This window comes from Strigops habroptila, chromosome 5, assembly GCF_004027225.2.
Source record: "Strigops habroptila isolate Jane chromosome 5, bStrHab1.2.pri, whole genome shotgun sequence".
NCBI classification, from domain to species: domain Eukaryota; kingdom Metazoa; phylum Chordata; class Aves; order Psittaciformes; family Psittacidae; genus Strigops; species Strigops habroptila.
In genome coordinates, this window is record NC_044281.2 from 38209559 (window position 1) to 38231871 (window position 22313).

The 22313-nt window shown below is 47.4% G+C and overlaps 1 protein-coding gene across 3 annotated transcripts in view; it reads right to left on the reverse strand.

Moving 5' to 3' along the window:
- The window catches only part of ASCC1 (activating signal cointegrator 1 complex subunit 1), a 40982-nt gene that overhangs the window by 11976 nt on the left and 6693 nt on the right, over positions 1 to 22313 (reverse strand). The window contains exons 6-11 of one of the 3 annotated variants that reach the window (XM_030487698.1): positions 12785 to 12921; positions 10484 to 10603; positions 6484 to 6608; positions 4520 to 4599; positions 4014 to 4065; positions 419 to 2325 (exon numbers count right to left, since the gene is read on the reverse strand). In XM_030487698.1, the coding sequence (XP_030343558.1) occupies positions 4051 to 4065; positions 4520 to 4599; positions 6484 to 6608; positions 10484 to 10603; positions 12785 to 12921 (477 nt within the window). In that variant the 3' untranslated portion in view covers positions 419 to 2325; positions 4014 to 4050. Of the gene's footprint in view, positions 1 to 418; positions 4066 to 4519; positions 4600 to 6483; positions 6609 to 10483; positions 10604 to 12784; positions 12922 to 22313 lie in introns of those variants that run through there. The other 2 variants (XM_030487697.1, XM_030487696.1) reach the window with 2 other exon arrangements.

Sequence of the window (22313 nt, forward strand, 5' to 3'; positions counted from 1 at the left end):
CATCCAAATGTTGCTCTAATTGCACACTGCTGAGCCCCTTCATTTGTTTCAGTATCCCTCGATAATGGCAGGATCAGAACTGAAGGCAAAAATCCTCTCCTCTGCAAAGCGGCATTACAGGCTTTCATTTCTGCTTTTGATTCTTCCGTATAACCGAGGCAAGGAATGCACTGGCTTATTTCTGATACAGTGATGTTGCACTACAATCTCTTATTCAGTCTGTTCTCACCCCAGTGGATTTTTGTTCGATATTTTTAACTCTAAACTTTCCAAGCAGCCACCTCCTGTTACATACTTGTTCCAGCTGCCAGTTGTACTTCGGATATATACCTTTATCACCTTGCTAAGGATAAGAGGATGTTCTTTACCCTTCCCAAACACTGAGCAGTCTTGATCCTCTTCTAATGCCAGTTCTCTGTCCCTTTGATTTCACCTCAGCTTAAAAATACACCAGGAAAAGACTTTGTCTCCTTAAATTCACTAATAAAAGTTACACAGAAAAGGCCTGGGTACTGATGGCTGCAGAGCACCAGAAGCACTCCTCATCTGCAAGTGAAGTTGGTAATGGTCACTCTACAGAGGGGAGATGTTAATTTCTTTAGTGCTTGGTGGGTTTGGGGCGTTTTGAGGGATTAGGGGGTTTATCCATGACAAGATGAACTACTGCATACCACAGGCACTGCACTATTCTTACCCAGCAAGACAGAAATGATAACACAGAACACTACCAGATTTCTTTGCTATGATCGGCTCTTCAGCAGCCCCAGTATACCAGTCAGTAAATGCACTTTCCCCCTGCTCCAAGTGAAAGCAGATACAATCCCATAATTTAATACCCCATATGCAGTCTCAAAAGAGAAGGAACCTCATCGAATTATGGCTTGTCTGACCTAGAAGCCCTCCCAAGCAGTACTGCAGCCCGGCTGCTCTGCTCCTGCTGCTGGAACAGGGCATGGCAGCATTGATGTTATTGCCTCGACTGATCCAGTTCCCAGTCTTGCATCCTAGCTTAAAGTCTCCCTTAATGCCCTAAGACATAAGATGTGCAGCTTTCTGCTGTTGTGCCTCAGTAGCTGTTCCCTCAATATTTAATCTTGTAAGCTGTTAATGCACAGATCTGTGCTAAGCGGCAGGGTTCATCTTCTTCTGTACTCAAAATCTGCTTCCTTCTTGTTCGAATGTGGCAAAGGCCACTCTTACTCCTCAGACCTCAAGTCAAAAATCATTCCATTTTAACCCAATGAGAGTCCAGGTGGTTTTCTTCCTACTGCAAGCCCTTCTTGCCTTTTAAAGTACAATAGGAAATGTGGGCCAGGCGGTACCTTTGCATTTTTTGCATTTTTATTTATTCACTGCAGCCTTAGTTTTTTCACTAAGCGAAATAAATAAAAGCCCGGAGGCAGCCAAGCTTCATCTCCGGAGATGCAGGCAGCTGCCCCAGCCACCTCTGTGCCAGCGCTGTGTCGCTCGGCCAGCTGCGGCGCAGGGCACACAGCCACTGCCTGGGACACAGGAGAAGGCAAGGCAGAAGGGCTGCCAAACCAGCATCTCTCTGAGGCCCAGCTGCCTGCCCAGCCTCACCCTGCTCTCACGGGAAGGAGTGCCGCTGTCTTTCAGCTGTGAATAACTGCCCCTTCCCTCCACTCTCCAAGAGATGAGCCGCTTTCTCTCGACCAGAGCAAGATTTCCGTACATGATTAAGGTGTTCAAAGGAGCCGATCAGCTAGTCACTGGCCACCCTAGAAGAAATATATAGTGCTCCACATGACATGGTGCATAAAGCATACCCGGCTTCTTGGGACTAGACTAGACATGCACAAAGCTAAAGTGTCTAGCACTTTAAGACACAAATCACTCAGCTGTTGGGTCATACACTCCCTTGGGCTTTCAGCACCAGCTAGGCCAGGGAGCCTTTCTCATGGATATGCTTCAAGACAGAAGTAATTTAAACTCCCGAACGCAACTCAACCTACAGGATCTATTTTCTGAGCAGTGTGGGAAAATACTGGCCTGCACAGCCATTTATTAGCTCAAAGAAGAGCGTACGTTTAACTCTGCAGAATGGGTAGGACAAAGGATTATTAAATAAAATTCTGATTAGTTAAGCTGAAAGCAAAATACCAGCTGGAGCCTGGGGTAACGCAGGCATGCTATCAGCAAACATGTGCTGCCAGCGCATCTGCACACACATACACCAGCTCTGACCATGGGGAGCGTCAGACTGGAAAAGCAGAACCAAGGCTTCTCCATCGTGGCCCATGTTCTGACAGCTCAGGTCCTGCTCTCCTATAGGCAAAGCCTTTGGCCCAACAGTGCTGGTCGTAGCTGCAAAACGGGAACGAGAGCGACAAAATCAAAGTTTTCCAACTTGATGCCCTCCCACCAGTAGCCGTGCTTTGTGGGCTTTCCAAGTGGGAACACAGCCACTCAACACAGCTATCACAGAGTCCCTCTGCCTGGAAACACAGGCATGGCACATGGCTCTACCTATAAGGGGATGGTGCCTGCAAGCCAGCCTGCCTAACTGCAGCCATATTCATTAACAGCCCATCGTTTAGGTTCTATTGCAAAAGCTAATGAAGCCACTTTGCGAGAGGGCAGCCTCCCTAAGCTGAAGATAAATAATGCATATAAAAGGGAGCTGGGAGGGAACTGGCGCATCCTTGCAAGGTCATGCTAGAATGCATCAGTGGCTGGCTGAGGCTGGGCTCCTCCGGTAAGAAGCCTGGAGCTATTTATGACTCATGTAATTAATTAATGCCAACGGGCGTTCTGCTGCAGGCACGTGGGAGACCAAAGGGAAATATGAAGCGAGCAGGTTAGGAAATGTAATGGAGGTGGGGGAGAAGGATGACATTTCTTGCAGCAAGACATGCTTTGAAGTAATTATCAACAGTCTAAACAGCCAGCAGCTCTTCTGGCTACATCAGTACAAAATCAATTAGGAGCTTTAAAAATGCATTGGCTCATATTTCAGGTTGCGTAGAGAATAAGAAGCAGCCATCTGAGGTAGGGCAGCTGCATTTCTAAGCGCTACATACTAGAAGACCCACAGATCCTCAGACGCCGCAGTGCAGCCCACAAATGGTGTGACCAGTAGAGGGAGCACCATTAATGCCTTCCCAATCATAAATGGGTTTGGATGAGGAGCATTAAGAAAGTTTGACAGTTTGATCTTACGTGTCTCTAAAGTCTGAGGACAAGTTTAACAAAAGAAAGAGAAAGAACCGAAGGGCCAAGCTAAATGTGAGAGTAAGCCTTGAAAGCTGAGTTCCTGCAGGCACTCTGGGCTCCTGACATACACCCTCCCCTTCTGGAGCCAGCTTTCGGACACCAGGAGCTAATCAAAACTCATAGAACACATTAAGTAAGGGACCACATCTGTGGCTTTCCTGCTTTGGTTTGCAATACTGCAGTCTTACACTGAACACTCAACATGTGGTGACGCTGAGTCATGACACTGCTTGCACAGACCGTTTGAGGACAATGAGAGCTTAACCTAATTTTGTCCCTTTGTTTGTCCTCTGCACAGAGGAGATCAATCTGTTCCACTCTCTGCCTTCACATCCCCCTGCGTTCAGTGCCTAATACATTCTACAGCAAAACTGTAAACACAAATAAAGCTCACCCTTTCCCTCCTCTGGTGCCCTTAAGTCCTTCTGGGTTGTCCAACTCCCACTCAGGCTGCATCCTCTCTCATGTCTCTTTGTTGCCAGAATATCTTCTGTTGGTTCCCAAATGTATTCATGCATTGTCCTGTCTCCCTCTTATCATAGCTGCCTGCAACAAATCCCCTCACACAATGAGGATTGCAAATCTGCTTACAACCCAGCATTGTTTTCCATTTTCTACTCCACTGTGCTTCTCTGCTCTCTGGACTCTTGCAGGGGCCAAGCACCACAGCATCAGTCTGCCGCTGCCATCTGGATGAGCAGCAGAGGCTGCCTGCAGTCTCAACCCTGGCTGGCAAAGCCTGGTAGGCTACAGGATGCTCCCCTTTCAGCCTGACCCACCTCTGACCACTGGCAAAGCTGGTGGGACTCCCTACTGTTATCTGCTATTTTTCTGGAGCAAAACCATGCAAATCGATAGTGGAGATTAAAAAAAAAACAAAAACCAAACCCACAGAGTAAGTGAAATGGCAGTGGGTTTTAGTTTCATAAATATATATGAGTAGAACAAGAGCAACAAAGTTCTCCTTTCTAGTGGGCTGAGAATTGACATGAGCCTGAGTCTCCAGGGTAAAACAAGAGCAAAGTAAACGACAACATGAACACCCACTTAGCATTCGTGTTACATACTCCTGATCTGAGCCTCACCAGCTTTAAGAACACTCCTGTTAAATACTGTAATGCTCCCAATTAGGAGTGATCTGGATGGTTTATTTTCTAAACAGATTTCTCCCCCCAGTGAGATCCCATAAGCCTAAGACAAAAGCAGTCTTGAAGAGGTGTTTCAACCTCTTTTGGCTACACAATATCCACAGCTGGCTTGATTTCCCTAATTGTTTCATACTGACCTTGAGGATATTTCGGCCATTAAATGACTCCCGCTCCTTGAAAGATGATTTACCAGTCATTGTATTGTTTCGCTCTTCAGCTGTAAAGAGAAAAGCAACCACCAGAATGAGCCTCAGATGGGAGAACTGTGTGTGCTGTACTTCACCCCCCACTCTCTCCCTCCCCAAAGTCAGCTGCCAGCTAATAAACCATCTTTGCCCAGTTCTTAGTGCAAAAAAAAAACCACTTCCGCTTTGATTTTAAAGAGAACAAGGCTGAATACGCAGGAATTGGTACCTTTGTGGAGATCACCTATGCTACCTGGAGGAAAGACCCTACATCACAGCTACTGCTAGGGTGATTCTGTAGGGCCGATGGCTCAGTGCAACACATCTGCTTCTCTCTGGCTGATTTTAATCCCACATCCTGCCAGGGTGAGAGTCAGCACTGTGAGTGCTTGCATCACCTGGAACAGCACCAAATACCAGACTGAGCAGTCAAGCAGAATGCCAGGCGCAACACAGACAGCACCTATACAAACCTCTGCTGCCTGCTTGCTCTGGGAAGCACATACATGTGGTGTGTGTGCTTCTGCAGGGTGGGCACGCAGCCACACACAGACATTAAGAATAGCAACCTAGGCCTATAGCAACTGCCAAATGCCTACGTCTTAGATCCATTTCCCCAGAGCATGTCTGGATTTTTATATAATCCCTAAGTACATGATTTTTTCTTTCCACAGGACCTCTGCCTCAATCAGTGAATATATGCAGCATTTCTTTTTCATCTCCAGCATTAACTATGAAGTCCACTCACATCTAGCATGCTATTCAAATCCTGTACTGAATATAAAGCGACTTCTGTGGCTATCTGTGTAATGCTCTCACCATTGTGTCTGAATGCTCCACATGCCTCATGGGGTTGTTCAGAATATAGACTCATAATGCCAGATGCAGCTGCCCATGTGCCTCCCCTAACAGAGAGCCACATCAGCACTTCAGGCTCATCATCAGTTTTCAGGGCTCAATTTGACAGCTAAGCCCCATCTCATCTTTCAGGCTTTTTACTACCTGAATATGCTCATCTGACTTCAGTAGCAGTCATCCCCAAAGTCGGCTACTGGGTGCCCAGAAAACCATAACTGGTTTAACAAACCATCCGCTCTTATCGCTGTCCATACAAAGGCTCAGAGAGTTAGTAACTAGAGAATACTTGACATAGCCTAGTGACATTGCAGAGGCCCCTGCACCAGAGAAAGCTATAAAAAGCTTTAGTGCAAGGCTGTTAAGGCTTGCAAACTGCACACCACTGCCAAAGCACATGCATGTTTTCACATGGAGAATAAGGCTGTAATATACTGCCCCTCCCCAAACGCAATGCATCTGAAGCTGCTGTACAAAGTAACACGATAAGAACGATGCTGCAGACTGCTAGAGCAGGCAATCTTTTGGCAGAGACAGCAGACACTACACACTCAAAAATAGCTCATATTCAGCCTCATAACCACCTGAATCTGATTTAACGAGAAGGACACTGGAATCACATTCCTAAACCAATGGGCAATCTTCAACTTGACCAAAGAGGATCACGTTTTTTTCTTGTTTAAAGGTCAGCATAGCACATTGAGTTGTTACTGAATGTCAGTTTAACACTGGGGCACAGAGAGCCCAAAACCTTGCATGGTACTTGAATGCATTCCTCTCTGGCCCAGATCTTATAAGGGCCACTAGGCAACAAGGTTTTCAAAGCTATGACAAAGATCCAGAAAATGCTCAAAGCATGCCTGCCTTCTCCAGCTCTGCAGATTGCTTTTTCATTTTTTAGTGGGTTTTATCTACTGACATCCCCCCACAGCCTTGTACATATTCTTGAGATTAAGAAAAATCACAAAATTAAAAAAGCAAACATAAAAGCCAACAAAAGCATTTCCTGACCAGCAGGACTGCTTTAAATGCATTTATCAGTAAGGATGAGTGATACCCACCACTTGGATCTTTCCTGAAGAGAGTGTTCATGACTGTAGCATGCAGTTTCACCCTATCCCACTCTTTAAGCATCAAGCCGGAGGCTACAAACTGCTCCACCAGTTGATCAGCAATCACCTGCAACCTGGGAATGCGAAAAGAGAAAGAACAGAGCCACGTAAACCAAGGAGAAACCCTTGAGTCATCAGCTTTTCACTTTTCAGCCAGGGAGGGCAGCATGGGTGAAATGAAGTCTCCACACACATCGGGAAAAGGGAGCTAGTCTCTGATGGAAAGCGAACAGAGTCACCAAGGATTCAGTTCTAATGCAGAAAGTTCTGGCTGCTTTGCAAAGCTTCCTCAGTGATCACTTCTGCTGCACATATTCCAGGAAGAAGGGAAGATTCAGCATAGCAGAGAGCTTGTTCGCAGTGACAGATGTTATTTGGACTTGAAAGGTGCATCTTCCCACTGCCAGGAAACACAATGTACCTACCCCTACAAATGTTAAAATCTGCAGACCCCCAGGGGGAGCTTAGGCACCTTGGCTCCTGGAGGATATGCTCTGCCCAAGGACTGTGACCTGTACAGTGCACTGGGCTGGAGCTTGGACATTCTCTGTCCCAGATAAGCAACCTAGTCACTGGGCTTAATTTCTGGGAGAGTTCAGAATGTGGTGACAGAAGGCACAAACCCAGACAGCACATTGTGGTGAATGCTCCAGCTTTGGAGCTACTGAGCAAGCAGAATCACAGAACTTATTGCCACCTACTTCTCTGTCCTTGGTCAGGGATGAAAGCGGCCGTGGCTGCCGAGATCTGCAGGCAAACCTGTTCTAGGATAGGCACCAGGAATAGGCAGGTGATCAGAGCAATGCACTCTCGTGTCCTATGTTTAAAAAGCTGAAGGAATTTCCAGGCTGCTGCTGTCCCCAACAAAATTTCTGCAGAGCCTCAGCCTTTCCAAAAGCAGCAAGGATGTGCTAGAACAAGAGCTTCCCATCCCCCAAAACAAGGCAAGAGGGTATTACTCTATGCAGAATTTGGGCTTCTCTCACCACATCCAAGGGTCCAAGGCATTAGACAGCTTTCTGCTCCACCAGGTCCCACCACTTTGGCGTCTCAGCTGCAGCAGGAGAGGCAGAGCGTGGCCTCTCTGAAGCTGGCCCCAAGAGCCTGGGGCTGCCACGCTCTGGAAGCCAGGTCCTACCCCACCGCTGGTTTTGTATTGCCCCTCACAGGCTGCCAGCCCCCACGTGACGATTTCAAGACTCAAACTACCAATTGTCATGGTTTTCTACCATTTTCTGGCTTTCCTTCGGTGATTTTTAAAATTAGCAATGACAAAGATTAAATGAATATCATTACAGACAATACTAAAACAAATTAACAGAGAATAGCTCAAGTGAAAATAGTGCTTTATTATGTTATAAAGTTAATCAAGGAAATAAAACAAATTAGAATGAATTATAATGGAAATTATTTGCCATGTGGGAGGCATCAGAGCATGATCCCTCTCTCAGTCTAAGCCATTATATGTGCAGAAGGGCTTGCCAACCCCTAATTCTGTCTGCAGTTATGCAAGCTAAGTCAGGGTAAATCAAATCTCCTGCTTTATAGCTTAAGCTGATCAAGATCATCCAAAGATTAGGAAGGAACTCCACCCCTCAGCCATGCCAGGAACTACACAGAGCTAGCAAGATGCCTTGCATGAGACAGGAAGGCACACACCTCTCTTAAATGCAGACCACAGCAGTCTGAGCCAGCACAGCAAGCCACGTGGCTGCTGTTCTCCTCTAGTATTGGTCTTGCAGCTGAGAATCTCTGCTTTCTACCTACTTTCCCCATTTCCCTGGGCAAAGCACAGCAGGTTTTAGCAGGCAAAAGGTGCATGGAGCTGCTCATCAATGATACATCTAGCAGGCCAGAAAACTAAGCAGAGTTTTCTGGAGGGATCACCATTTGTCTCCTCTTTATAGTCATCATTTGTCCAACACTGTCTGCTGCAATCCCAAAGGAAGCAAAAGAACCTTACACTGCTCTCCAGCAACAGAAAAATATCTTCTTTTCCCTCTGCAAAGCTAAATGCTTACTGGATGCTTGATAACAGTTAAGGAAATATGTTAGGGGAGAAGTGCCACACGAATTAATTTGCAGATGAGGGTGGGACAGGCTTGGGCCAAAGATAAAAACTTAAAATCACTTGGCCCTCTCTAAGCACGCTGCTGTGCAAAAGCAAAAATGCTGTTGCGGAAGAGAAGTCTAGCAGCTTGCAGGTGCCATGCAAAGCAGATCTGGATTTGGTCAAAACCTCAGCTAATAGATCTCTGTGAAGGACAGAGGAACAGCCCTTTCTTGGTGGTGGGGGGGTAGTTTTCAGTTTCAAGGCAAGATGGATTTAAAGACCTCATTTCTCTCCCCTGGCAAAAGCACCTCTGCCACCCCTAACGCATATCAGCATTTTCTCTTAGCATTATGGCTAAATGGAGTGTCAGCAAAACAGATATGGCCGGCATCTGAAGAAGACCAGACCACAGTGCTAGCGCCAACAATTCAAGCTGTCCCCAGACACTGGCAGACATCACTGTCCACTTTAGGCCCTACTTACGCTCTACAGGATTTCTCTACCAGCTCCTCAGGTCGTACGTAGACTTATTTTCAGATGCAAGCAGACTCACAAGCACTGCACCTCAGACTATCTGGAGCATGGTGACTCACGAGAAAACAGGCCCATACCTCAGCTCTCAGACCTGTAACTTAGGATGCTTTCTGTAACACGTCCACTGAAGGGCATGTGGGTCATCCAGTGTCTGCCTCTGTCTCATCTTTCTGAGTGCTCTTGCTTTCTCCCTGCACTTCTGTCTCTTGGCTGCTCTCTAGCTTGTCCTGGTTCTCCACCCGCCCCATTTGTTTTATCTCACCTCTTTCAGGGTAGGACAGACTTCAAAGTGGAAGAGCTGAGAAGAGGAAAAGATTTCAATTCCTACTGCCTCCCAGCAATTCTTACATTTTCATTTTCCCACCCATTTCCCTATCCCACTTCCGATCTCTTACTTCAACAGACTCCAAAGTGCAGCTTTAAGCAGGGGCCCCCCCTTGTCTCCTTAGCCCTCGGGGAAAGGAGATGCCAGAACATGTCCTTTTTTCCCTGAGCCAGTCCCTGCTCACAGCCTCCCTCCTCGAGCTGCACTGCTCCGTGCTCCTCTGCTAGCTCCTGCTGTCTTCTAGCAACAAGAACAAAAGGGCAGCACTGTCAGAAAAAAGAGAAGGCTAACGCTCAGAGAGAGAAGGCTAAAGCTCTTTTGGCTACTTCCCTACCCTCTTTCTCACCCACCCCACAGCCGGCAGCATAGAATACAACAGCTCATGTTTCCCCAGTCTTTCAGAGAGCGCTAGGAGAAAAGATGGTGCTGCCACTGGTGACATACTTGTCAAAAATGAGATTGAGGAAGGTTGTTTAGATAACGCCACATCCCAGGCATGGCTGTTTGTAAGGCTAAAACCACCAGCCAGAGTGGCAAACAGCATAAACACATGACTGACACCAATCAGGCAGCAAGATTTTACACCAGCAGCTCAGAGGACAGATTTTATACCCAGTGCCCATTCCAGGCAGCTTAGAGACACAAAAAAATCAACTCTGTAACCAAGTCATGCTTTTCTGAGGACCTTCTGGTGCACTGGGTTTTAAGAATAATTAAGTGCTGCCGGACACCAGGCTGTCCAGATTAATCTGGACTGCAGGTTGGGAACTAAACAGCAGAGGCCAAGTTGTCCTGCCTTCTAAGTCATCTCGGGAGTATCTCCTTGGCCATCTTATCACGGCATGAGCCATGACACCATTATTCAATCTGACAGACTGCTACAGAAACAAATGACATCTTTCAGCTGCACCACCAGTGACTGATTTAAAGAGTAAACACATCACTGCCTTAACCAGTTTAGGAAGCAAGAATGACTTCATCTTCCTGACTACTGGCCCAAGAAGGAGGAATGAAAGAAAAGAGTGTGGGGAACTCACCTGTCCGAGCCATCCTTCATGCGGACTTTGGCATAAAGGACGTCTGTCATGGCAGGGTCATCGTTCATGTACTCCACTCCTACCACTTCCACGGTCAGGGGCTTGCCTCCAGCAATTTGGCTAAAATGCAACAAATCCCTGATGTTAAAAAACAAAACATCACACCTGCTTTTGAAATACAATGCATACACCAAGTATTTGGTTTTACTGGGGGAATGATATAAAATACATTTTTTGCTATAGTTAAACAAATTTGAGGTTAAGTGGGACTTAAATGTTACATAGACCCCATGTGGCAGTGAACTCCACCAACCAGTTCTCTTCTCTGTATCTTTCAGGTTGTTTACATTGAAAAAAAACCAAACCCAACCCAACACACACAAAAAAGGTTCTCTAATTTCTAAAGCTTGAAAGGCTACAGGTGCTATTGTCTCACCATCGCAAGAAATACTATAAAAACACTTGAATTCATACATTCAGTGTTTTAGACACACATTAAGTCAACTTGTCATTGTTCACAGGCCATTTCCATTTACATTTCGGAAAACCCGTCAGCAGTTAAATGGTGCAAGTTCTCATTCCAGAGAAGCTCCTGCCTTCCCCGTGAAGAGAACGATTGTGAAAGTGACATAAAGTCTCCAGCTTGTTGATTTTCACTGGAAAATGTACTCAATACAGAATGCAGTTTTAAATACATTTCAACATCCACTTACAAATCCTGGAAGTAAATAGAGCTCCAGCTACTCTTGCAGAAAGGCAAAACTGCAAATGTGTGCAGGTTATAATATGCACTCCCACACCTGCAAACACACTGTGAAGTGTATCTTGCTTCCAAACATGCTGCCTCCCTGCCTTTACCACGAGAACATCACAGGGAGGTAGGGCGCTGCAGTGAAAGCTCCCTGTGAGTAAGTGTCATCGTCTCTAATGCTGAGGTCTTAGTACAGGGAGTGTCTGGGCAGGCAGAAGTAATAAACAGGAGTTAACAATGTGAGCATGACTTTGCTCTAACCTTGCTCATTTCTGCTCAGCTTGCCCAAGAGACCGCCTTTGAGATTCTCTGCAAAGCTTCCCTGGTGGAATAAGGAGATTGTGATTTCTCCTTCCAGTATGCGTAGTGGGAAGAAAAGAGCACAAGTGTATTGTCCTGCACATCACAGCCAGAGCACTAAAGGCCACGTATTCTACAAAGTGTCAAAAAGTGCACATCCATGTTCACATAATGCTGCCTGCGTTTAGAAAAGTAAATAAATGCTAATGAAGGTTTATGTGGGAGGAAGGGAGCCTAAGTTAATTTTCAAAGTGTATTTATTTGGGTGTGGCAGGGGAAATAACCTAAGGGTTACATTCAAGTGTTGATTTCCCCTCCACTGGAGAAAATGGAGAATAAAGATTTTCTCTGCCTCAGTTCAACCCACAGACGAGGAAGCTGGTGTCTTCCAAGTACTGTGGGCAGAGCCCTCCCCTGGAAACACTTGCAATTCTGCTCAACAGCTGAACAACTGGAGCCATCATTTTAAAGGCAGAGGTATGAATTTTGGCCATGCATTAATTCCCACAGATATTAGCTGGCACAGTATGGCTAATTCTTTGTGCACCGAGGCAATAAATAAATAAATAGCAGGGATCTGTGCTCTATGTGCAAAGGCGTTGCAGAAATAAATAAATAAAGCAGTCCCTCAGGCCATCTCCAATTTCTAAGCTGAACAGAGATAAGCTAATTACAGTGTCATTCAACCACATTTACAGTTAAAGCCCTAACATCGGCAACGGAGTGTTAACAGGCTTTGAGAAAGCCCCAGTCCTGCAGCAGCACTGAACATTTCAGACTGATTACTCGCATGGCTTATGCTGGCTTCCCCGCACACAGCTCCCTGCATTAAGAAATGCATGTCAAGGACACCCCAGCATCTGCTCTGAGGCAGGAGGGAAGCAGCGTGCCAGAGCCCACTGCGGGCAAGACACAAAGGTAATGGAGCTCGTCCCTCCCCCTGCAGCAGGCAGAGGACAACAGCAAAAATTGCTCAGACAAAAACAACAGGGAAGCATGTGAGAAAAAGAAATGTGAAGAGCAGGTTTTCAGCTGAGGGCTGAGCTGAGCTGCAAGATGCTGTTAAACTCTTTGTGACTGCTTGGTGATTTCTGCTGCTCCCATTTGAAATCTTTTAGCCTTTTTCTAGACTTCTAGAGTTGAGATAGGCTATTGAGCTGCTTTTCTCTTTGCTGTCCCTTGTCAAAGACAGCTTGCTGCTTTACCCCCACTCAAGTACTTGGTGATGACATGCCTTTTTTATCACTTACTCCACAAAGTCCTCTTTGCATTGCTGTAGGAGGTCACATGCTTTCTGGATCTCTTGTTCGTTCAGAAGTACCAGCGTCCCAAGAGTCAGGTGAAGTTTTGCAGGGTTCTGGAACAGGCTGCTGCTGACCCCGTGATCCTACAAATCAGTCCATATATATGTGTCTTATACACGCACACACCTCCATCAGAGGGATAAATACTACAGACAACAGGTACCAAGCCACTGGCACCAAACCTTTTATCTGTGCATCATTGGTCGGGTTGGTAGTGGCTCAAAGTTGAAATGAGAAACAAAATTTCGCAGGCTTTGTGAGGCAAGCGAGCTCAGGCTGGCAGGCAAGCGCAGCCCCCTGCCACACACAGGCACCCTGCCTGCCTTTTCATCAGAGCTGCTGAACGGCAGCCTGGAGGCTCGTTATGACAGGCTCTAACTCAGGGCCCAGGAACAGCAGCACTCGCTCATTTGGGGTTTCGAGAGAAGACTTCCACAGCTGTCAAAGCGGCAGCTGCCATCAGCAGTGAACTCAACACAAGTCAGCACAGATTTAAAACTTGATTTAAGTTCACTTTTTGTGCAATAAAGCTGGAACCAGCTGTAGTGACAAGCTCTAAATGGTCTCTAAATCCTGTCTAAACACAGGTTGCACCTCACAACACAAGCACACCTAATACCAGCTCTGATAATTACATTTTTCTTGTTCCCATGTGCCCTATAGTTTGCTGAGATGAATTAAATTTAAATTCCCTTTATAAGACGAGCTACGTGTTGTTGCTGGGGAAGAACTGTTCCCAGGTGGAGCAGTGGTTACATTCAGCTTTAAGAGACATGCTCTTTTGTTCTAGGACGTTTATAAAAATACCTCGAGGATGGTTAACACACCCATATTAAAACAATTATTTCCACTTAGTGGCCATTTCCCATCAGTGCATTAAATAAACTCCACTTTTAACTCCAGATGAAGTTAACTTGCCAGGCCACTGAAGCCCCTCTCTGTCTGAAAAAAGTCCACTGACTGAGAAGGACAGCTTTGAAGTTTCTAGTTGTGCTTCAGTTTGAAATAAAACCTTTCAGATGTTTAAACACTGCAGTATCTCAGCCCGTCAGAGTTTAATGCCCCACATGTCGCTCGGTATTTTTCATGTTTAATGACAACATCTATACCCTTCTTTACAGCTGTGCTTATGGGCTGAACTAGAGACAAGCCAGCCTGCAACAGAGAGATCTGGGTCTTGCCCCAGCAGTCACAGGCTGGCAAAGCATGGTGGTCCCCAGAAGAGGGAGAGCACGTACATACCTTCCACTGCTGCTAATTACTGCTGACTGAAACCCCAAATCGTACCATGCTAGTAGTGGCAAAGGATGTTGCAAACCTCAGCACTGTGCAGCAGCATGAAACAAGCAGAGACTATGTAAGGCACATTAAGAGCAGAGGAAAGAGGGACAGCTCCTTCTCACTTCTCCCCACCTTCCCCTCTCCGTGGCAAAAGCCTTGCAGCTTCCTTTAATTCATCCTGCTGTTAACATGCATGACAGGACATGATTCCTCCCCGTCAGCCTTTTTTTCTCCAATGGTATCCTTAGCCAGAGAATATTTGGCCCATCTCAAGACAATAGCTTGGATAACAGAAACTGGGAGAAAGTTTGATTTATCCTTGCCACGGACAACCAGACAGTGTCACTTCTACAGTATGCACAGAGGATGTACAGTAATGGGAAAGTAGTCCGCAGGTCAGAAAGCAAAAGTCCTACCCTCATTTTCTGCGCCAGCATGATTTGTACTGCAAACATCAACGTGTCCCAAAAGCAGCATTTTCCCCTGAGCTTTCCAACACCTGAGTGTGGGCTGATAGCTGACAAAGTGATGGTATGTCATCTCCACATGCCACACTACCACTGCTGGGGAGATTAGCAGGGAAGAACAGCGCACAGTGAGCAGGCCAAGACCTAGATAATCTTCATGGTTTACTCCCTAGTATTTCAGACATCTCCTAAAAACCCTGCTTACAGCCCCACTCTTTCACAGGCCAGCAGATCCCACTTCTCCCACACATAAAATAGATGCTATGTCAGATGTAGCTCTCCCTGGAACAGGCAATGTTTCTGCAGGCGTCTGAGCAGCCCTTCATGGCTGGATGTTGCTCAGCGAGATGCAAGAAAGCTTGAACCCACTTATTCAAACCCCAGATGATGATATGCTGTCAGCAACCACTGTGTTGCCTTACGGGAAGCTGCCCTGTCCAGTGGTATCAGTCCTCTGCAACCTGACCAGCAGAGCCAGACAACAGCAACGCAGAGCCTAGAAATATGTTTTCATAACTACTGTTAAGGAAAAATCACATCCTCCTCTAGGAAGATCAAGCCCAAGAGATGTGGTCCTGTCAATGTTGTGATTTTGGGGCTTTATGGACATCTTCCAAATACTTAAGGAACCCTTTCAAGGTAACCTACAACCATTAAAGCAGGAGTGAGGAGTGAGATTCAGCATCAGAGATGGACAGAGAGATCCACTGGGATCTAAGACATGCTCTCCAAGTGCCTCTACATGACAAGTTCCTCTTTCACCAGTTTCCTTCCCCATGCAATGGAAGGTGGCCACTCCTCACAGCACAAGTCGCAGTGGCTTGTGACAAGCAGTGGCTTCCAGCCTTAATGAAAGCAGAGCACGAGATTAGGGGAGGGGAGGTGTCACAGCAGGGAGTCCCCGTATTTTATAGGGGAATCTGAAAGCAGCATATTTGCGGGTACTTGCTGGCAGATACAAACACATAAACCAGACTCTATCATCTCTCTAAACATTTACGGTTCGAACTTAGGTTCTCTAAGGATGTACTGAGAGACAGGAAGAACATCCCCTTTACATACCATCTGTATATGACGACTGTCCATTTTAGCTTATGCCTTCCTCTGACACTGCCTGGTCATGGTCAAAAAAATTACAACTCATTTCCACTCAGCCTTAGAAATTAATTTTTTTACTTCCTCCTGCTACATAGACTTCTACCTTTGCTCTCCTCCTTTCGAAGAAACACAGAAAACGTTTTATCTGCAGTCTTCACCTCTCTTTGCAAAGCCCAAGCACATTGTTCCTCCAAATCTAAGGCCCTGTAGTAGGGAAACCATAAACCAAAACACACTTGAGTGCTTCTACAAGACAAGGCAAAGAATTAATCTTAGCTCTTCCTTCCTGGCTGTGTCCTCTCTACTGTCTTAAGAGTTTCCAGTGTTTGCAGATAGCTTTATGTTTTCAGGCTTTTTCCTTAGTAGCAGGATACTGCATGCCAGCTACATGCCCTCTCCCACCCTGACCCACAAACAAAAGAGAGAACCAGACAAACAGCATTTCCTCAGAACTGACTGAAGAGCTGCAGGCTGAGAAAACCCTCCCATTTTCAGTCCCTTCCACTCCAAGATATATTATCTCATTAGCAATATTTGATATTTACAGGTTGCCATATATTACAGCAATCATATTTCCTCTCCATGCTACATTTGCAGCCTGTTGAGACTGCAAACGCTGCGTTTGCACAGCTCTGAAAGACCCAACTGTGATTTTTCACAGCAATATTACTGCAAAGTCTTTTCCCTTTTCCACCTGCATACTCAGACATTTCAGTTCTCCTCACTCTGACACCTACATGACTGTGACAGGAGACTTCCAAGGTCATCCCGTCATCTGGACCTCCCACTGCACCACATCAGTAATGAGCCTGCCCAGGTGAGCCACCTCTCTGTATTAAATTAGCCTCAAAAGAGCCTCTTCTCCTCAGCCCTGCTTCATTGCCTGACCTGGCAGCCCTGACCATACAGTAATGTGAGGGACACCTGAAGTTTTCCATATTTCAACCAAGGTTTTTCTTATAAAAGGTCTTACAGACACACATTAAAAAAAAAAAAAGCTAGAAAGCATATGCTCACCAACATAACCCTGTGATTTAAAATATAAATGAATGGTTGTCATGGTAACTGCTTCAGAGAGAAATAGAGTCCCTCACAAACGCTCAAAGGCTGGAAGAAATCCTCATACATGCACACCTGGTCCTTTCCCTTCCTTACCCCTATTACCAAGCTTCAAACACTGAAGTTTACCTAATTCTGCAATGTTTCACACCAGCAAATTGCAAGAGAAGGACACCACTTCTGTCACTGAAATCTACCCAGATTTCTCCAAGTATCCTCAGAAATCCCATTGCTTTGGACAAATCTATAAGCTCTCTTATTGCTCTGTGAGGCACCGTTGTGAATTACTGTTTTTCATTACTGATGTGCTTTCTAGCAGACCCTGCTGTGAGATAAAGTGGTATTAGAGCGGCATTACCGGCTGGTGGAGCAATTGAGAGACATACGGGGCTGCAATATACTCCTTGAACTAACAGGCAGCAATAGATCTACAAACCCTTTTGCTAATAGCAGGAGAAGGAAGGGCAGAAAAATAAAGCACCATATATTCCTAGGCTGTACATATGCAAACCCCCAAATACCTGTTACTGTTCGAATTCTACATTTCAAACTAAAAATGGAAACTCTAGAGCTGATGTGAGCAGTACAAGGAACATTTCAGGCCCTCCTGAGAGGCACAGGGCACCGAGCAGTGCTAACACAACCACATAGCTTCTAGGCCAGGGAACCTAGCACCCATGCAGTGTGGAGAGCAGGAACTACAGTCCCAGACCTTCTGCCTCCACCCACACAGATGTCTTCTTCCATAGGGTAGCTTCAGCTATAGAAGGATCAGATAAACAGAGTCCAGGACACCAAGGCTTCAAGCAGAGCAGGGTCAGATCTCAAGGGACATCAAATAAAAGGACTTTAACAGCCATATGGCCAAGTAGAAGGGGATAAAGGGCAAAAGAAACAACAGACTGAAATCAGTGGTCTCAGTCCAGGACCAATGGCACGAACAGCCATGACCAGAGCCCTGTGCTGAAGTTACCAGCCCCCAAAGCGCCATTTCTCTCTCTGTAACTTTGGTGTGTCCCACACAAGGACTGGAACTAGAAACCAACAGAGGGAGCCAGGCCACCACTGATGCCAGCCCAAGGTCAGGCACTCTGTCCAGCCAACATTTTCTCAGGCTAATGTTTCCATCCCCTTGTCTTCAGGGTTTTGCTTTAATAAAAATAAGCATCAATAAATGTAGCTGCCACTGGCTAATTGGGATACATGATTGAGCCTAGCCCAAGGAAAGGGTACTCGTGGCACTGCACTGCTTGCTAATCCCTGGATCTGTTGGCCAATTTGAGCTGTATTTAACATCAGGTGGAAACCTGAGTGATAGAAAGCTCCTAAGATGCCATGGAAACAGGCAGCTGGGCAGAGAAGAGGGACTTAAATCAGAACTGCCAGGAAAGACAAGACTGCAAAGCCAGCTCAGTTCTGCTCTTGGAGATGAGAAAACTGACATGCAAGTGACCACAAAAACTTAGAATCATAGAATCATAGAATCATAGAATCGTAAGGGTTGGAAAGGACCTTAAGATCATCTAGTTCCAACCCCCCCGCCATGGGCAGGGACACCTTGCCCTAAACCATGTGGCTCAAGGCTCTGTCCAACCTGGCCTTGAACACCGCCAGGGATGGAGCATCCACAACCTCCCTGGGCAACCCATTCCAGTGCTTCACCACCCTCACTGTAAAGAACTTCTTCCTTATATCTAATCTAAACTTCCTCTGTTTAAGTTTGAACCCATTACCCCTTGTCCTACCACTACAGTCCCTAAGGAAGAGTCCCTCCCCAGCATCCTTGTAGGCCCCCTTCAGATACTGGAAGGCTGCTATGAGGTCACCACGCAGCCTTCTCTTCTCCAGGCTGAACAGCCCCAACTTTCTCAGCCTGTCTTCATACGGGAGGTGCTCCAGCCCTCTTATCATCCTCGTGGCCCTCCTCTGGACTCGCTCCAGCAGCTCCATGTCCTTTTTATGTTGAGGACACCAGAACTGTACGCAGTACTCCAAGTGAGGTCTCACAAGAGCAGAGTAGAGGGGCAGGATCACCTCCTTCGACCTGCTGGTCACGCTTCTTTTGATGCAGCCCAGGATACGGTTGGCTTTCTGGGCTGCAAGTGCACACTGCCGGCTCATGTTAAGCTTTTCGTCAACCAACACCCCCAAGTCCTTTTCTGCAGGGCTGCTCTGAATCTCTTCTCTGCCCAGCCTGTAGCAGTGCCTGGGGTTGCCCCGACCCAGATGTAGGACCTTGCACTTGCCTTGGTTAAACTTCATAAGGTTGGCATCGGCCCACCTCACAAGAGTGTCAAGGTCCCTCTGGATGGCATCCCTTCCCTCCAGCGTATCAACCGAACCACACAGCTTGGTGTCGTCGGCAAACTTGCTGAGGGCGCACTCAATCCCACTGTCCATGTCACCGACAAAGATGTTGAACAGGACCGGTCCCAACACCGATCCCTGAGGGACACCACTCGTTACAGGTTTCCAACTGGACATCGAGCCATTTACCACAACTCTTTGCGTGCGGCCATCGAGCCAGTTTTTTATCCACCGAGTGGTCCATCTATCAAATTGATGTCTCTCCAATTTAGAGACAAGGATGTCATGTGGGACAGTGTCGAATGCTTTGCACAAGTCCAGGTAGATGACATCAACTGCTCTGCCGCTGTCCATCAGTTCCGTGGCTCCATCATAGAAGGCCACCAAATTGGTCAGGCAGGATTTCCCCTTAGTGAAGCCATGTTGGCTGTCACCAACCACCTCATTGTTTTTCATGTGCCTTAGCATGTTTTCCAGGAGAAACTGTTCCAAGATTTTGCCAGGCACAGAGGTGAGACTGACTGGTCTGTAGTTCCCCGGGTCTTCCACCTTCCCCTTCTTGAAAATGGGGGTTATATTACCCTTCTTCCAGTCATTGGGAACTTCACCTGACTGCCAGGATTTTTCGAATATGATAGACAGTGGCTTAGCAACTTCATTCGCCAGCTCCTTCAGGACCCATGGATGGATTTCATCAGGTCCCATGGACTTGTGCACGTTCAGGTTCTTAAGATGGTCTCGAACCTGATCCTCTCCTACAGTGGGCCTAAGGTCTTCGTTCTCACAGTCCCTGCATTTGCTTTCCAAGACTTGGGTTGTGTGGTCAGAGCGTTTGCTGGTGAAGACTGAGGCAAAGAAGTCATTAAGAACCTCAGCCTTCTCCAAATCCATGGTAGCCAGTTCTCCTGATAGCTTCTGGAGAGGGCCTACATTGTCCCTAGCCTGTCTTTTATTTGCTACGTATCTATAGAATCCTTTCCTGTTATCTTTTACATCCCTTGCCAAACTTAATTCTAGCTGGGCCTTAGCTTTCCTAACCTGGTCCCTAGCTTCTCGGGCAATGCTCCTGTATTCTTCCCAGGCCGCCCGTCCTTGCTTCCACCTTCTATAAGCTTCTTTTTTCCCTCTAAGTTTCCTCAGCAGCTCCTTGTCCATCCATGGAGGTCTCCTGGCCCTCCTGCTGCACTTTCTTCTAGTCGGGATGCAACACTCTTGAGCACGTAGCAGGTGATCCTTGAATATCAGCCAGCAGTCTTGGGCCCCCCTGCCCTCTAGGACTGTATCCCATGAAACCTTACTAAGGAGGTTCCTGAAGAGGCCAAAGTCTGCTTTCTTGAAGTCCAGGGCAGTGAGCTCAAGGAACACAATTAAGGAACCTCCTGGATTGCTTGTGCCGGGCCGTACCGTCCCTCCAACAGATGTCAGGATGGTTGAAGTCCCCCATGAGGACCAGGGCCTGCGAGCGTGAGGCTGCTCCTATCTGTCTGTAGAGCGCTTCATCCACAGAGTCCTCTTGATCAGGCGGCCTGTAACAGATCCCCACCGTAATGTCCCCTGTTGCTGTTTTCCCTTTGATCCTGACCCACAAACACTCTGTTACCTCATCACCCATCCCCAGACAGAGTTCCATACTCTCTAGCCTATCACTGACATAGATAGCAACGCCCCCTCCCCGTCTGCCTGGCCTGTCTTTTCTAAACAGCCTGTAACCTTCCATTCCGACATTCCAGTCATAGGAGCCATCCCACCATGTTTCTGTGATACCAATGACATCATATTCCCGTAACCTTGCACACATCTCTAATTCCTCTTGTTTGTTCCCCATACTACGGGCGTTTGTATAGAGGCACCTTAGCCGAGCTCCAAATGAAGCCGACTCAATGGCTGGGGCAGCTGGAACATCTCTACATGTCTCCAAGCACTTATTACAGGTGCTGGCAACTGACCAGGAATGTTGGGATGGATCAGTGCTCCCCTCCCCCAACACATCTAGTTTAAAGCTTTCCTGACCAGGCTGGCAAGCCTCCTACCAAAACAGCTCTTCCCCTTCTTTGTCAGACCAGCTCCACCAGCCTCCAGTAGATCTGGCCTCCCAAATGGAGCCCCATGTTCTAAATAGCCAAACCCCTGACTATGGCACCAGCTTTCTAACCATTTATTAACCTGCCAGACACGCCTAGCTTTTTTAAGGTCCTCCCCTTTGCCCTGGAGAATCGATGAAAAAACTATCTGAGCTCCAGAGCCCCTAACCACCTCTCCCAGGGCTCTGTAGTCCTTCTTAATGTCCTCCAGGCAACTGCTGTCTATATCTCTAGCACCCACATGGACGACTAGAAGGGGGTAATAGTCAGCAGGACTTACTAGAGCAGGCAGCCTCTCAGCAACATCCCTGATCCGAGCCCCCGGCAGGCAACACACCTCCCTGGAGACTGGATCAGGCCGGCAGATGAGCGCCTCTGTGCCTTTCAAAGTAGAGTCCCCTACTACTATGACCCTCCTCTTTTTCCTGGAGGCACCAGTAGTGATCCTCTTTACTGGTGCATCAGCAGGGTGCTCATTAGGTGTGGTGGGTGCTTTCTCATTAGCCTCCTGCAGAACCGCGAAGCGGTTCTGGGTGGGGACATCAGATTTAGGAGGAAGCCCCTTGTCGTTAATTGTCCTCTTCCTCCTTTTTTTGTTCGTTTTTCCCGTGACTAATTCCCAGCTTCCTGGGTTGCTGCCCTCCTTCTTTCCTATACGAGCAATGCTGGACGTTTGCAGCCCCTGCGCAGTTTGAGCCTGGAGCAAGCAGCCCAGCTTCCTCTCAGCTTCCCTGGCATCTTTTAGCTCTCCAACAGCCTCCCGCAGCTCAGCCACCTGCTGCAGGAGGACCTCCACCAGAGCGCACCGAGTGCAGCCCTGTCCATCGCGCACCCCCGCCTCACGAGACCAGTCGAGGCACTTTCTACAGTCCGAGGTCTGCGCCGCAGCCTCCCCTCTCATCGGCTCTGTCTGGGTGCCTATGCTGGCCACCGCCGGGGCAGAGCTCCCAGAGCGGGCCCTGGTCCTGAGGCGAGTGCTCACCATCCCGCTCGCTGCCCGCTTGCCCTGCCTGCGCGAACTGCCGTGCCACGCCCTGTTCGCCGCGCTCCTGGTCGCTCGCGCTCCCTGGGATGGGTTTTACCCACTGAGGGCTGGTGCCGTCACTCCTGGCGCCGCCCCCTGTGAGTCAGCTGCTCGCGTCAGCTGAGCTGCCGGCTCCTGGGCAAGTCCTGTCGAGGACT